The sequence below is a fragment of the Drosophila serrata genome, unplaced genomic scaffold (assembly GCF_035046125.1).
Source record: "Drosophila serrata isolate PLE 108 unplaced genomic scaffold, ASM3504612v1 contig_202, whole genome shotgun sequence".
Taxonomy (NCBI): domain Eukaryota; kingdom Metazoa; phylum Arthropoda; class Insecta; order Diptera; family Drosophilidae; genus Drosophila; species Drosophila serrata.
The window spans coordinates 1-17105 of NW_028257100.1; the positions used below are offsets into that span (position 1 = coordinate 1).

Below are 17105 nucleotides of genomic sequence, written 5' to 3' on the forward strand. Positions count from 1 at the left end.
AAATGGAGTGGGCGGATGGTGTCGAAAACTCTATTGCCGTCGTCAGCCAGTAATTCCTCGTGGTCGATGGGAGGGGTTCAATTTTGATGTTGTTGTTGTTGTTGTTTCACTTTATGTTTTTTCCACAGAAAAAAGAGCGTAGTTGGCTTCACTTTGATATGTTTTATTAGGCACTTTGTTTCCAATTAAACCTAAAGCCCCATTCAAGGGCTGCTGGGACCGGTGGAGTCGCCTTCGGCTACAAGACGAGAGGGAGCGAGCGACGGCCGGGAGCAGCGAGAGCGAAAGCTCGTGCTCCCACACTGCTGCTCGAAATTAAGCGCCCTTGTGGCGCGAACATTCTCCCCCCCCCCCCCTTGCGCACGCAAGGCCGCGTTAGGCCTCTCGGCATGCTCCGGAGATGGTCCATCCGAACACGGTTCTCTGGGCGACGGGCAACCCCTCGTCCAATTTCAGGAACCCCGGTTGGATCAGCTTTTGATACAAGTCAGATCCCAACACGAGGGAGATTGTCGTTGGGCGATGGAACAAGGGATCAGCGAGACGGATGTCATCAAACTTCGCTCGGGTGGCGTCGCTCTGAGTCCGTGTAGGAGTTCTGAACTTGAGGCTGGGATCGAACCTCAAAATCACCTCGAGGCTGAAACTGCCGGTCCAGGACCGGATGGTCGCCGAGCAGACCTCGTCCTCTCCTGCTTCCACTGTCGATAGCCTATACGCCGCCGCCAGCGACCGGTCAATAGAGCTGACCGCCATGCACGGGTCAATCATGGCCCCCATCTCGAAGGTCGTCTTCCCGGTATCAAGCACGACGCAGGCCGTCGGGATCACATGGACGACCTTCTGGTGCAGCAACGCTGCCACCGACGAGGATGGAGTGGAGGCCGCAGGACGGGTTGCCTCGATGGCTGGCGACGGAGACCTGGAGACGGTCATCACGGACGGCCGCGGCTCTCTCGCTCGACGCGGAGCAGCCGTGCGTTTCGAAGGAGGTGCTGGTGGCGATGAACACAGCGGGTTTTCGTGCAGATGCAGCATGGTATGGTGGCTCTCGCCACACTTTTTGCAGCCATCTGTGCTGCGACACGTTCCTTCTGAATGTTGGTGGGCGAGGCAGTTCGAGCAGTACTTGTTGATAAGCACTGCTCGAAGGCGCTTTTCAGTGCTCAGTTTTAGAAACCTCTTGCACTTCCGAAGAGGATGGATTCCCCGGCAGACTCGGCAGCGGTAGGAGTTCATACCTCGTGAAATTCTTCTGTCCAGGGTTTCAGCGGTTCGAGGACGCGGCACCATGATCTCGAGTTGTTCTGCGGGGAAACGAAAAAGAAAAACTTTAATGGGAGTCGGTCATGTGGTTGGAAACGGAAATATTTTCCTCGTTGGACACGTAGGAAACTTTACTCTCCCTAGGGAGGCGGATGACCTTGTGGACGGGCCGTTTTATTGTGCCACGCGCCGTATGGATCTCCACCACTCGAACTCGGCCACTCGTTCGGTGGCAGATTGTCATCCTTGACGACTACCATATCGTCTATTTTGAGAATCGTGGTCGGAAATTGCCACTTGTTGCGTTTGTGGAGCTCTTTTAAATACTCCTCTTTCCATCGTGCACTAAACTGCTGGTGTTGGGCCTTCAAATGTTGCCATCGATTCAGTATCGATTTTGCTTCGCCTTTTATCTCGGGCTCAGCCGTGGAAAGCAACGGCCCTCCAATTAGGAAATGGCCTGGTGTGAGGGCCAGCAAATCGGATGGATCTTCGGGCATGGGGGAGAGGGGTCTAGAATTGAGGCAAGCTTCGATCTTCGCAAGAATCGTCGCTAGCTCCTCGAATGTGTACTTGCGGGTAGCCGTGGATTTGTAGAAAAGGGCTTTGAAACTTTTCACTCCGGCTTCCCACAGACCCCCCATGTGTGGAGCCCCTGGTGGTATAAAACGCCATACTAGTCCTTGAGGACCGTATGCTGCATTTACGGACTCTTGGACGAGCTGTAGGAAGTCCCTTGATAACAAAGCTGCTGCCCCACAAAGGTCTTGCCATTGTCCGAGTGGACCCGCTGAGGACAACCGCGCCTAGCTACGAAACGAGCAAAGGCTGCCAGGAACTTCTCGGTTGTAAGATCGGATGCGGGTTCCAAATGGATAGCTTTAGTAGAGAAACACACGAATACACACACGTGTCCCTTGGTAACGAGACATGGTCTCCCAGTATAATTTTTGATTTCGAAAGGGCCAGCATAATCAATGTCCGTGTAGGTAAAGGGCCTGGAGAAGGAGACTCGGTCTCTCGGAAGGTCGCCCATCAGCTGTGTTTGAAGTCTTTTCTTATATATTGTGCACACTTTACACAGATTCACCACAGCCTTTACAAGATTCTTGATCTTCGGAATCCAATACTTTGATCGGATCAGGCGCACAATCAATTGACTGCCGCCGTGGAGCGTAATCTGGTCAGTCAACTGAATGAGAAGGCGGGCCAGCCTACAGTTGTATGGCAGAAGGATCAGATGTCGCTCATCGTTCTGCAGGGCTTTTGACGCCGTGACGCGCCCACATGCCCTTAGAAGACCGTGTCGGTCAATGAACGGATATAAGTTCACAATTGAAGATGCCACTTGAAGGGGCCGTTTCTCTCGCAAACACTTGTACTCTTGGCCGTATGCTCTACGCTGCGCAATGGAGATCAGCGCTCGTTCTGCCTCTCGAATTTCTTCACTAGTGAGTCGTGAAGTGGGCGAAATTGAGCCCTTGCGGCAGCGCTTGAAGAATCGTAGAACATACGCCAGGACTCGCAACGCTTTGTCCAGCTTCGAGAAACGTTCCAGAAACTCGTCAGAGGGGGCCTTACTAAAATGCACCCTGACCGCCCGCTGCTCTAGCTCTGTGTTCGGATGCACATCGCTCTGCACTGGCCATAGCTCTTGTGGCCCTTGCAGCCACTCAGGTCCATGCCACCACAGTTGACTGTCCGCTAGGTCGTGAAGGGACACGCCTCGACTAGCTAAATCGGCGGAGTTCTGTTCGGATCGAACATGTGCCCAGCAGTCGACTGGTATTGCCTGGGTTATCTTGGCAACTCTGTTGGCCACAAACGTGGTCCAGTTGCAAGCAGGCTTTCGTAACCAGGCCAGCACGATCGTGGAATCGGTCCAGCAGCGTACGTCGGAGCTGGCAGTCGGCATATGTGGAAGAATCGTTGCCACCATGTCGGTCAACAGAACGGCACCGCAAAGCTCTAGCCTGGGAAGGGACACGGTTTCTCCTGGAGCGACTCGTGTCTTGGCTGTAAGGAGGTGTGCGAAGGTTTCGTGCCCAAACTCGACGCGCACGTAAATAGCCGCTCCAATAGCCTTTTGGGACGCATCGCAGAAGCCATGGTACTCAACCTTTATATCGGGCTGGTACCGGACCCATCTTGGAACCCGCATCTGGCTGAGGTCGGAATATTCCAGGAGGAACGATCGCCATCTCTGACTCATTTCGCTAGAAGCGTATCGTCCCAGCCCACATCTTGCAGCCAAATTTCTTGCATGAAAATCTTGGAGCGCACTATGAACGGAGCTAGCCATCCGGCCGGATCAAACAACCTCGCAATTTGGGATAACACCTCGCGCTTGGTGTAGGACGTTTCCAGTGCTATTTCTGGAGGGACGAAATAAAATTCGTCGGACCTTGCCTTCAAACGAATAACGAGGGTCTTGGCCGTAGTTTCGGCATCGATGTCAAGGAACTCGCTATGAAGGATGTGCTCGACTGGAATATTCTCCAAAATAGACCTGTGGTTGGCAGTCCACTTCCTTAATGGGAAACCCTCGGAGTTAAGAGCCTCTTGCAACTCTTGGATTGAGATTTGGGCTTCATTTAGGGAATTTGCTCCTGCCAAGAAGTCATCGACGTACATGTTTTGATTTAGAATCCGGCTGGATTTTGGAAATAGCCCTTGGACATCCTCTGCCAGCTTTTTTACCACTCGAATGGCGAGGAAGGGCGCGCAGTTGACCCCGAAGGTAACCGTTTGCAACTCGAAGTCTCGGATATCCCCTTCCTTATTTTGGAACAGAATTCTTTGAAAGGGCGTATGCTTCGGATCGACCCAGATTTGACGGTACATTTTTTTACCGCCACTTCAAAATCAATCAATGGTGATGTTGAAAGTGCTGACTTGTTGAGTCAGCTTAATTTCCATGTACCATGTAGAACCACTAGATCCTATATCCCATTATTCTTGCGCCACTGTAAAACCTCCTTTGAACTGCATGAACCTTTTAGAGTGCAATGTGCAAATTATAATGATTTGTACACAATAATCTCTAACGTAGATACCCTTCCCAAATTAAAATCTTTAATACTAACACACTTAGTAAGCATGCAAGCTAACAATCTGGCAGCACGCCGGTAGTCAATTTTCCTCGTATTCTGTCCTATATTTTCCATCGCGCCTACTAACACCTAACCCAAACAGGCACGTGCCTGGTGTCATACGGGCCACTTGAATGTACTGACCTTAGTGCATCAACGTCCAAGAAATTATTATAGTTATTATTAATATTTCTTTATATTGAATTTAGTTTTCTATGCCCGAATGTGGAGTCCAATACTTTAATTGCGGCAATGGACAAAATAAAGCACATAATGTAAGAAGGCTTTGATGCCTGGTTGATAGTGCATAAACTATTGCCTTTTGCTGTCGCAAATTATACTTGAACTGATTGTGTGGGTTGAGGATCTGAAGACACAGCGATAGCCTCTGGTGAATGAGTAAAGATTCTGTTTGCAGTGGGACCACTTGGTGATTTTATTAACGAAACTTAACGGTATTTATAGCTAAAAATTGTTTGACAGAAATGGTGTGTAAGAAGTAATGTGGGTTACGGTGACTTAATATACTGAACTGAGTCCATTACCCCACTGCACTTCCTCATGTCAGAAGAATATACAGAATGCGCTTGACCTCGTAATTGATACTGCAACTGAAAGGTTAAAACATAACATTTTGTTATGTATAAACATTGTTTCTTATAACTTATGCCGCAACTTAACATTGTCCCGACCGATGAACAGGTGTGAACAGGAGTGGGCGGATGGTTTCCCAAAAAAATATAAGCCGTCGTCAGCCCAATAATTCCTAATGGTCGTTGGTATGGTTGATTCAGTGTTGTTGTTGTTGTTGTTCCACGTGATGTTCTTCCAGAAATAAAAGAACGTAGTTGGGCTTCGCTTTCACTTTGTGGTAGTTTTTATTAGGCACTTCGTTTGATACTAAAACTAAAGCCCCGCTCAAGGGCTGCTGGGACCGTGGAGTCGCCTTCGGCTACGAGACGAGAGGGAGCGAGCGACGACCGGGAGCAGCGAGAGCGAAAGCTCGTGCTCCCACACTGCTTTGGATCAGCTTTGGATACAAGTCAGACCCCAACACGAAGGAGATTGTCGCTGGACGATGGTACAAGGGATCAGCGAGGCGGATGTCATCAAACTTCGCCCGGGTGGCGTCGCTCAGAGTCCGTGTAGGACTTCTGATCTTGAGGCTGGGATCGAACCTCAAAATCAATCGAGCAGTACTTGTTTATCAGTACTGCTCGAAGGCGCTTTCCAGCGCTCAGTTTCAGGAACCTTTTGCACTTCCGAACAGGATGGATTTCCCGGCAGACTCGGCAGCGGTAGGAGTTAATACCTCGTGAACGTCTGCTGTCCAAAGTTTCGGCGGTTCGAGGACACGGCACCATGATGTCGAGTTGTTCTGCGGGGAAACGAAAAAAAAAACTTTAATTGAAGTCGGTCATGCGTTTGGACACATATGGGACTTTACTCTCCCCAGGGAGACGGGTAACCTTGTGGACGGTCCGTTTTATTGTGCCGCGCGCCGTACGGATCTCCACCACTCGAACTCGGCCGTCAGCGCCCGGACCAACCGGAACGATTCTCCCGAGCCGCCAATTTTTCGGTGGCAGACTATCATCCTTGAAGACTACCATATCGTCCATTTGGAGATTCGTGGTTGGAAATTGCCACTTCTTGCGTTTGTGGAGCTCTTTTAAATACTTTTTGAAACTTTTCACCCTGCACTTTCGGCATCGAGCTCGAGGAACTCGCTATGAAGGAGGTGCTCGACTGGAATATTCTCCAAAATGGACCTGTGGTTGGCAGTCCACTTCCTTAACGGGAAACCCGCGGAGTTAAGAGCCTCTTGCAACTCTTGGATTGAGGGTTGGGCTTCATTTCGGGAGTTTGCTCTTGCCAAAACGTCATCGACGTACATATTTTGATTTATAATCCGGCTGGCTTTTGGAAATGGCCCTTGGACATCCTCTGCCAGTTTTTTTAGCACTCGAATGGCGAAGGTAACCGTTTGCAACTCGAAGTCTCGGATATCCCCTTCCTTATTTCGGAACAGAATTCTTTGAAAGGGCGTATGCTTCGGATCGACCCAGATTTGACGGTACATTTTTGTGATGTCTGCACTTAATACGTATTGAAAGTACCGCCACTTCAAAATCTGGATAGTCAAATCGGATTGCAGGACTGGGCCAGCATGAAGAATATCATTTAAGCTGTTTTCATTTGTAGACGGACTGGAGGCGTTAAATACAACGCGAAGCTTTGTCGAGGTGCTCTCGGGCTTGAGTACTGCATGATGTGGAAGGTAATAGGTAGGAGAACTATAAGTCGGTGAAACTTCCTTCATATGACCCAGATCCAGATATTCCTGAATCGCGCTGTTATATTGCTCTTTTAGGGAAAAGTCTCATTTTAAACGATTCTCGTTTTGAAGAAACTGAGGCAACGCAATTCACCTTGAATATCCCAGATTGAATCCGGAGTTTTCAGGGTCGCAGAATGGGAGCGTGACCACGTACCTCCCGCTTGCGTCTATTTTCGTAGTTCGAATAAAATTAGTCTCACAATAAGACTCCGACTCTGCTACCATCTTCATTGGAAGATCCTCCACCTCCCAGAACTTGCTGAGAAGGGTGTCCAATACATCATTATGATCATGGCGAACCTGAGTCGTGAAGGATGCGACTCGGCTGGCCTGCACACTGGAGATCGGCCCCGTTAGCACCCACCCAAAGATGGTCTCTTGGCCTAGAAGTGAGCCGCATATATCTCTTCGCGTGCCACCCGTCATCACCGACGGTAGAATATCGGCCCCGATTAGGATGTCGATCTGGGCACTTTCAAAGAACCGGGGGTCCGCCCATTGAAGATCGGGAAGGTTCTTCAAGGAATTTTTTGAAATTAGATGCGACGGCAATTTGCCCGATAATTCATATATAGGCTAGACTTGCATCTGGATGTTGCGGAATGGCAACTTAATAATCTTGAAGAGACGTTCGGAAATGAACGTCGCCTCTGATCCCGAGTCGATTATGGCTCGTGCTCGGTAAATAGTCCCCAAGTGGCACACGTCGATAATCGCCGTGCCCAGTAGAACGGCGGTAGTGCCGGGGGCGAAATTATTTTGCACCGTTGATGTGCTCGCAGATGCATTGCTGCTGGAGGGTCTTGAGGGCGCAGAGGGCTAGGTGGAACTCGCATGGTCGGAACTTGGGGGGCCGCGATGCAGCAGCGTATGATGCTTCCCCTTGCATGTGAAGCAACTGTAAGTGCTTGAGCAATCACGAAACTGATGGCCTCTCGCGAAACAATTCAGACAGAGCTGCTTCTTTTTGATGTACCGGAACGCGCATCGACGGACATTTGAAGAAAGCGCGGGCACAATCTTACCGGATGATTCTCCTTGGAGCATAAGTCACACCCTCTCTGTTTGGTGCTGACCTTTGTCTCGAAGGATTGAAGCCTTTTCGGAAATGTCTGCGTTGGTTTCATATCGTCGATGGCCTCTAATGTCCGATACCTCTCACTCAGGAAAGTATTCATTTCCTCCCAAGCTGGTATATCGTATTTTGAAGTGAGGGACTGTTCCCATAAGGACAGGGTGGCATTTGGCAATTTGCTTGAGCACAGGAAAACCAGTAGACAATCCCAGTTCTCTGTGGAGATTTGGGAGTGTGCTAGCACTGTTAAACACCCTTGAATCGTGGACTGGAGCTCCTTTAGAGCATGTCCCAACTCTTGAGAAATGGAACTCAAGTTGAAAAGGAGCTTGAGTTGACTGTTGACTAGGAGTCGCTTGTTCTGGAACCGGTCTTGAAGAGCCTCCCACGCTGAAGCGAAGCCGTCATTTGTCAGCGGGGAATTTGCGACAATGGTCTTTGCTTCGCCACTAGTCTTCGTGATAAGATGAAACAGCTTCTCGACCGGGGTCAGCTTGGGGTTATTAACATAAACTGCCGTGAACAGGTCCCTGAAAGTGGGCCATCGGAGGTAGTCCCCGTCGAAAACTTCCGTATCACACGGAGGTAGACGACAACCGGACGAAAGTTGGGGTTGAGAGGGAGCTGGAACGGTAGGAGGCGTCACCCTTTCTAGGGTCTCACCAATTTGTGCTGCACATGCCTCATATACCGAGTAGCAATAATCATATTTCGATTGCAGCAGCGGCATTGTGCTGAGGGATCCTTCTAGGGCAATTAAGTCGGAGCAGGTCTCATATTCCTTTTCGACTTTTTCCCATAAGGCTCACACCTGTTGGAGGCGTACTTGTAGTGTATGCGAGGACGGTGTCGCTTGACCAGGAGTGTTGATCTTTGCCTCAAAGAGGCTTACGCGATCGCTGACCGCAATAAACTTGTGCAAAGCTTCGGTTGCTGCCGTTGGCTGGTCGGAGGATATCATCTTTTTGCTGACCGCGCGTGTCACCCTTAGGAATTCACTCCCGGAAGTGGAGGGGATCTCAGGCTTAACTGCAAGCGACGATTCGCTGGATGCTTTCGCCAATGGATGGGAGATTACAATCCGGGGAGTGGTCTTTGAACTTGGCGACGGAAGCTCCCTTCCTGGAGATCCCCACAATTCGGTTCTTCCTTTCGGACTGACTGACTTGGGTGTTGGCCTAACGCGAGGCGGTACTGGAGTGGATGGGGTGGCTTTGGACTTCTTTCCTGGCGCAGATGTCGGTTTCGACTTTCTCTCTATGGGCATGCTCAATTAGGGCCTGACGAGACCGACACCGCCTGACTGACGCACCGCTCAACCAGAATACAAAATAAAACACTGCGACAAGGCCTGGACTAGGATGAACAACCCAGTCTAAATCTCAATTCGCAAAAAAAAAAAAAAAAATTGAAACTCCGCCCTAACTGGTACAAATAGTAAAAACAAATAAATTAGCTAAAAAATAGCTGAAATGCGGCTGCCAGTGTTAGCTTAAGCAGATAACAAAAAAAAAATATCCCTCTAGCTTGGTCAAATGCGCTACATAAAAACAACAATCAAACAAAAAAACGTTAGCTTTCCTTTTTATACAAAAAAGGCAATTAGCTAGAAAACCAAAAAAAAAAAAAAAAATAGCCAAATGAGTGAAGGATTGCTCTTTTATTTTTTTTTAAATAAATTAAAAAAAATAGTAGCAGTCACTCGGCTAAAAAAGGGTGGGAATCGGCTACAATAGCGCAACAACCCCAACTAGGAACAGAGACCGCAACACAATTTAAAAAAATAACTTTTCTCGCCAAGCTAATGGAATTAGCCTATTGAACGGTACTTGACAATTGCTTCCAGCCGACAGCCTCGATTTAAACTTCCGGAATACGACGAATGATCGCAGAAGGGATGTGAGCACGAAGCGAGACAGAAGAAAAAAAAAAAATAAACAAAAAAAAAAAATAAACAAAAAAAAAAAATAAACAAAAAAATCAAAAATAAATCGCCAAACTAGCTGGAAAACCCAGCTAAAATATAGCTAACGCGTGTGTAGCTCGTTATGCAGCAATTAAGCAAAGTAAAATAAAACTTGGATAATTCTTTTTTTTAAATCCTTGGTTCACGAAATTTATTTCTTTAAAAATTGTAAGTGGCGGATTTTATCTCGTCGGCACTGTTCGGCTGTGGACTTTATAAGTGCAGGTGCTTGTACACACTCTAGGCACAAAGAGGAGACGAAACAGAAATGACAAATAATCACTTGATATGCCCTTATGCGGGCGTGTATATATACATATGTATGTATGTAATAGCTTGGATATCGATGCTCAGCGCAGAATAGCGCGAAGCTTGCCCAATATATATGTATGTACATATGTATTATTATTATTTTTTAATAATGTTTGTGCAATTGTGTTTTTGTGTGTGTGTATATATATATATTTTTCGTATTGTATATTAAAAATAGGGTTATTTCTTGTGCATGTGTGTGTGTGTGTGTGTATATATATATATATATTCGTATTGTATATTAAAAAAATTAAGTGCAGTTTAATGACGGACACTGGTACTTATGTGTGTGAATAGGCCTCTGGATTAAATAATCTATATACATATATAGATGCTGTTCGTGTCTACATCCTTCATAGACTTGAAAAGTTCTAAACCGTTTAAGCCCAAATTTTTACACAACATGCGTTGAGGTTCCAGTTCGGTTTCGATGTTGATAGCTTATCTGCGGTTGTGAATATATCAATTTTTTCGCGATTCTCCGTGCCCCTACTGCTGCGCCCTCTACAGGCAGCCAGCTGAATCAAAGCATTTCCTGCCAAACATTCAAAACAGATTGAAAGAAGAAACTTAAAAAGTTATGAACCGTTTAAGCCAAATTTTTACACAACATGCGTTGAGGTTCCAGCTCGGTTATTGTCTACTTCTGATGTTGATAGCTTATCTGCATTTGCGAATATATCACTTTTTTTCGCGTTTCTCCGTGCCCCTACTGCTGCGCCCTCTACAGGCAGCCAGCTGAATCAAAGCATTTCCTGTCAAACATTCAAAACATATTAAAAGAAGAAACTTGAAAAGTTCTGAACCGTTTAAGCCAAATTTTTAGAGAACATGCGTTGAGGTTCCAGCTCGGTTATTGTCTACTTTTAATGTTGATAGCTTATCTGCATTTGGGAATATATCACTTTTTTTCGCGTTTCTCCGTGCCCCTACTGCTGCGCCCTCTACAGGCAGCCAGCTGAATCAAAGCATTTCCTGTCAAACATTCAAAACATATTAAAAGAAGAAATTGGAGATACAAATTTTATTTTTTTGTTCAGGTTCAGTAAGAAACGAAGTCATGCCACCAAAGAAGTCGAGATTGGGTCGTCGTATTCGCAATACAGAAGCAAAAAGACGTAAGATTACGAATATGACTGACGAAGAACGGGCCTCCATCCGACAGACGCGGCTGCGCGATGAACTTTTACTCATACAGGTTAATGGTTCGGAGGACCGATTGCAATCATATATTGAAATGTCGTCAGTTGTTCCATCAGTACATTGTCGATATGTATGCAAAAATTTAAACAGAACGTTTGCTGTTCCTCCGATTGAATCAGAAGAAACTTCGGTCCGAGGAATATATCCATTTGCGGGATGCTGTGATGAATGACCGTAATACAACCAACGTTGGAAAGCTCACGATTTTGCAATCCTCATACATAGGTAGTCCACGCCACATGCATGAATATGCTCAAGATGCCATGGCATATGTTCGTTGCTACGGCCGTCCAGACTTATTTATCACCTTCACATGCAATCCAGCTTGGGACGAGATAGTGCAGCTGTTATTTCCTGGACAATCGTATATTGATAGGCATGACATCACAGCCCGTGTTTTCAGACAAAAGCTCAAGTCACTGATGGATTTCATTGTGAAACATGGAGTTTTTGGATCTGTGCGGTGCTGGATGTATTCAGTAGAATGGCAGAAGAGAGGATTGCCGCATGCGCACATACTGATTTGGCTGTATGATAAAATTACTCCAGACGAAATCGACGATGTTATATGCGCTGAGATTCCACGGGCCGAGGTTGATACGGATTTGCATGAAGTTGTCATCAAGAACATGATCCATGGCCCTTGTGGTACCCTCAACCCATGTTCACCATGAATGGTAGACGGGAAGTGTTCCAAGCGATATCCTCGAGCATTTACAGCCAAGACCGTAACAGGGGACGATGGATATCCTCTGTATAGGAGACGGTCAACTGAAGATAGAGGGACTTCGGCAACTTTAAACATGAGAATTGATGATATTGAGGTAGACAATCTTTGGGTGGTTCCATACTCATCACTATTGTCAAAATCATACAAAGCGCACATCAACGTATAATATTGCAATTCCGTGAAATCGATTAAATATAACTGCAAGTACGTGAATAAAGGCAGCGATATGGCAGTTTTTGGTGTTCAGGCAGAAAATGGTGACAGCAATGCAGTAAGAGTTGTCGATGAAATCTCTCAATACCAGGCTGGAAGATACATAAGCAGCAACGAGGCTGCATGGCGAATTTTTTCGTTCCCAATTCATGAACGCTATCCAGCTGTAGTTCACTTGGCAGTCAATTTTAAGAATGGTCAACGTGTCTATTTCACAGAACTAAATGTGCAAGAAAGAGTCCTGAATCCGCCTACGACAACTCTGACTGCCTTCTTCACCTTATGCCAGGAAGATGCTTTTGCCATCATTAACCACAATATGCCACAGAGAAACGTGGCAGGTTACAGCTAGTATATATATATATATATATATGTACATATATATACATATGCTTGGAACAGCGGATCACAGTGAGACGAAGGAGGGGGCCGATATTGGCAAGCGCTTAAGCACTTAGAAAAGAAGAAAATTCACTGTGGCTGGGCATATGTACATATGTAGGTATGCACTTGGATGTATATACATATATATATATATATTTATTTGGCACTTTTCACTTTGGTCGGAATCGGATGCACTTGGATGTATATACATATATATATATATATTTATTTGGCACTTTTCACTTTGGTCGGAATCGGATGGAAAGAAAAAAACGCCGTCGGAAAAGGAATATGGCGACCACGGACGAATGGACTTTGGAAGGCGAGTCGTACTTATCTTTGGAAAAAAATCAGCGATGTGGCACTGGTGCGATCAGGATAGATCCGGCGATCGAAGGACCATGAAATGGAGTGGGCGGATGGTGTCCAAAACTCTATTGCCGTCGTCAGCCAGTAATTCCTCGTGGTCGATGGCAGGAGTTCATTTTTGATGTTGTTGTTGTTGTTTCACTTTATGTTTTTTCCACAGAAAAAAGAGCGTAGTTGGCTTCACTTTGATATGTTTTATTAGGCACTTCGTTTCCAATTAAATCTAAAGCCCCGCTCAAGGGCTGCTGGGACCGGTGGAGTCGCCTTCGGCTACAAGACGAGAGGGAGCGAGCGACGGCCGGGAGCAGCGAGAGCGAAAGCTCGTGCTCCCACACTGCTGCTCGAAATTAAGCGCCCTTGTGGCGCGAACACTATGCATTCCTTATGGTTGGAACACTCCTCGAAAATCTCGGCAGTCAGCCATTTAAAATTTCCTCGCTTCATCATGCAATCTGACTCATCTTTGGAAATTCATGGATTTTCTGATGCAAGCTTGGCGGCATATGGTGCCTGTATTTATGTGCGCTCCGAAGCAGGGGGCACCTACTCATCACATTTGCTTTGCTCCAAGTCTAGAGTCTCGCCGCTTAAAACACACACCATACCCAAGCTTGAATTATGCGCAGCTCTATTGCTATCCGAACTCTTCTACAACATCGCTAATGCCATTTCTCAGCCTTGCACATATCATTGTTGGTCTGACTCAACAATTGGATTCGCCAGGCCCCATCAGACTTTAACATTTTCGTTTCCAACAGAATCGCGCAGATTCAAGAAAGGACCAAGGATATGGCTTGGCATCATATATCGACCCACTACAACCCGGCTGACATATTATCCAGAGGATGTACTCCGCTTGAACTTTTGGATTCGACGCTGTGGCGTGAGGGCCCACCATTCCTGCGGACAGACGAAGCTTGCTGGCCGCCTCATACGCCTACTCTAGTAGATGTGCCTGAACGCCGCCGCCTCGCGCTGGTGCTGACGCAAAACCAGGATATTTCGTATGGCTGCAAGTTTCAAAATTGTTTTGGAAAGCTGCAGCGAGTCTTTGGCTACATAAATCGATTCCTAATACTAAAAGCCAAGGATGAGCCACGACGGCGAGGACCTCTTACAGTAGACGACATCAAGGGAGGCACGCATCTGCTCATCAAGGGAATCCAGCTCATCAACTTTGCTGAGGAGTATAAGGCCCTGCAATCCGAAAGGCAGATTTCCTCAAAATGCAAGCTGTACTCGCTGCATCCAATCTGCGATGAATCGGGACTTATTCGAGTTGGCGGTCGGCTGCAGAATTCATTATTGGATTATGATGCAAAACACCCAATTTTGCTTCCCAAGGATCATCCAGTCACGTCAGCAATCATAGCTCACTATCATTTGAAATTTCTTCACTCAGGTCCGCAGAGCTTATTGGCGGCTTTACGGCAAAGGTTTTGGCCAATTGGTGGTCGAAAAATAGTCGCCGCCACTATCAACAAATGCATTCGCTGCTTTCGATTAAAGCCCAAATTAGCTGAGCACATCATGGCCCCCTTGCCATCCAACCGCGTGCAGCCAAGTCGACCATTTGTCACAGTGGGAATCGATTTCTGTGGTCCTTTCTACTCCAAGTCTGAACTCAGAAACCGGCCACCCGTCAAATGTTATATCGCAATATTTGTTTGCTTCGCCACTAAAGCCTGCCATTTGGAGCTGGTGGAGGATTTGTCTGCGGCTTCATTCATCGCTGCCCTCAAGCGCTTCATAAGCCTAAGGGGAAAGCCTGGCACAATATGGTCCGATAACGCTACAAACTTCGTTGGAGCCAAAAACGAGCTGCTGGAACTGAGGCAACTGTTTCTCGCCGACCCTCAAAACAGCGATCTTCAGCAGGCCTTCGTTTCCATCGGGATCAAATGGCAATTTATTCCCCTCGTTTGCCTCATTTCGGCGGCCCTTTCATCGGGTCGTTGGCAACACTATTCTCGCATTCAATGAGCTTCGCACTTTAGTCTATGAAATTTCAGCGATGCTTAACTCTCGACCGCTCTGTCCAATTTCAGAAAACCCTAACGATTTGGATGTCCTTACACCTGGTCACTTTTTCATTGAGTCTTCTTTCGCCACAATCGAGGAGCCCGACATCACGCACTTCAGCATCGATCGGCTCAGCCGCTGGCAACGAGTTTGCCAAATTCAGCAAATCATCTGGCGGAAGTGGAGTACCAGCTACCTCTCGCTTTTACAAGAGCGTTGGAAATAGCGTGCATCAAGGCCCAACATCCTACCGCATAGCATTGTGGTGCTCAAGGAGGACAACATCCCTCCGCTTCAATGGCGCCTTGGCAGAGTGGAGAGCATCATCCATGGAGCTGACGGTGTGGCCCGTGTCGCTGTCATTTGGACAGCCACCGGCCTAATAAAAAGGGCTGTTGGCAAAATAGCTGTTCTACCCCTGGAAACCACCTCATCTGGCAGCGTGCCGCATCCAGCGGGGGGAGCATGTCGGGAGCAGAAGCAGCAGATTTAATATCAACATGTTTAAAATCATTATATGTAAACAAGCGATCAGCTGCGGCAGAAGCTTTCCAACTCATAAGCCGGCTTGAAAGCTCTTCCGCCGCAGCTCTTCTGTTTTGCTTATCTATTCTCTCGCTTACATTCGCTCACTTTCTTTGTAACCAAAACCACACACAAGCACGCACAAATTAAACAACTAATTTTACGCCAACACAAAACAAACCCCTCGCTAAATCAACTCGCTAATAGGTGGCATAAATTAATGCCCTCCTCAAAACAGATGTATTCCTGATTATTTTTGTTTTTATAAGCGGATTTTTGCATAAGAACATGTTTATACAACTAATTAAACAACTAATTTTACGCCAACACAAAACAAACCCCTCGCTAAATCAACTCGCTAATAGGTGGCATAAATTAATGCCCTCCTCAAAACAGATGTATTCCTGATTATTTTTGTTTTTATAAGCGGATTTTTGCATAAGAACATGTTTATACAATTAGGGTATTCCCTATACGACTAAATTCCTTAAAATATATATGTATATATCACGATATTTAACCGATTTTGAAATTTATGCGAGTGAATATGCAAACTGCCTAATTCATCCTAGTCCTTTTAAAAGATGACGATTTTTTTTAATAACAAACGCGCGGCTCGACAATAACATACAAATATTTATTTAATAAGTTACAGTTGTCTGACGAATAAATCACATTTTCGTTAAAACTCATTATTATGAATTTAATTATATGGCGAAACTAAGTATAAAAATTGAAAACCGAACTTTGAAAACCATTTGATTGGGTTGTTGCCGATATTTTCATTAATTCAGTCAAGTAATCGTATAGGGAGTCCCCTAAATATTAAACATTTCCAATTGTCTAAACATCTTGTATCGTTTATTGTAATGCTTTCGTTACCATGGTGGCTTCAAAACCGGATTTCTATTAAACATGCTAACATCATTGCTGGGTTTACTTTCTATAATAAATTAGAAAAATCAAGTGGCATTACAAGTAAAAAACCGTTAAGTGTACATATACAAAAGCATTCCTTTTTTTATTTTTTGTGGTTTGCTTAATAAAACTAATATAAGCACAATGATGTTAGATTATAGGTATACTGCCGTATTAATTATAATATATTGCACTGTAACAAAAAGTCATCATAATACAATTGAAGAAAATACTTCGGACAAACAGTCTATTATTGACACTCCGAGACAGATGTATATTGCCAAAGCAAAAGATACAAGCCCACCAAACTTTATTAGATTGGTATTATTGCGCTTAATATATGGAATCGCCTCTAGTATGGGTATAGAAGATAGATTAGAGGAGTCATTTAATGGAGTGTTTATACCTCCAGGCGCTAACGATGCACTTGAACTTGATGATACTGACAATGAAGGGATATTGGAATATATTTACGACAGATAATAATGTATTGAAATTCAAATTAAATTATTCATATTTAGATTATTAATAAAAATGTTGTTTATTAGAATAAACCTATCTTACTTTTTTATTATATCAGACCCTGTTCGATAAGGCAAGCGCAACAATGTAAGCCAATGGTATTGTAGCAAGAAATTTGTGCAGGCCTAAAATGATTTGAATGGTAACGAATAAAGGTCCAAAAAGAA

The 17105-nt window shown here is 45.7% G+C and overlaps 1 protein-coding gene and 1 pseudogene across 1 annotated transcript; one reads left to right on the forward strand and one right to left on the reverse strand.

Moving 5' to 3' along the window:
- Positions 1-1779: 1779 nt before the first annotated feature.
- LOC147644281 (uncharacterized) lies at positions 1780-8735 on the reverse strand (annotated as a pseudogene).
- Positions 8736-13740: 5005 nt separating this feature from the next.
- Positions 13741-15466, forward strand: LOC147644282 (uncharacterized). The gene is made up of 4 exons (XM_086829383.1): positions 13741-14236; positions 14636-14905; positions 15000-15153; positions 15232-15466. The coding sequence occupies exons 1-4, from the start codon at positions 13741-13743 to the stop codon at positions 15464-15466; spliced, it is 1155 nt and encodes a 384-aa protein (XP_086685509.1).
- The last annotated feature ends 1639 nt before the right edge of the window (positions 15467-17105 follow it).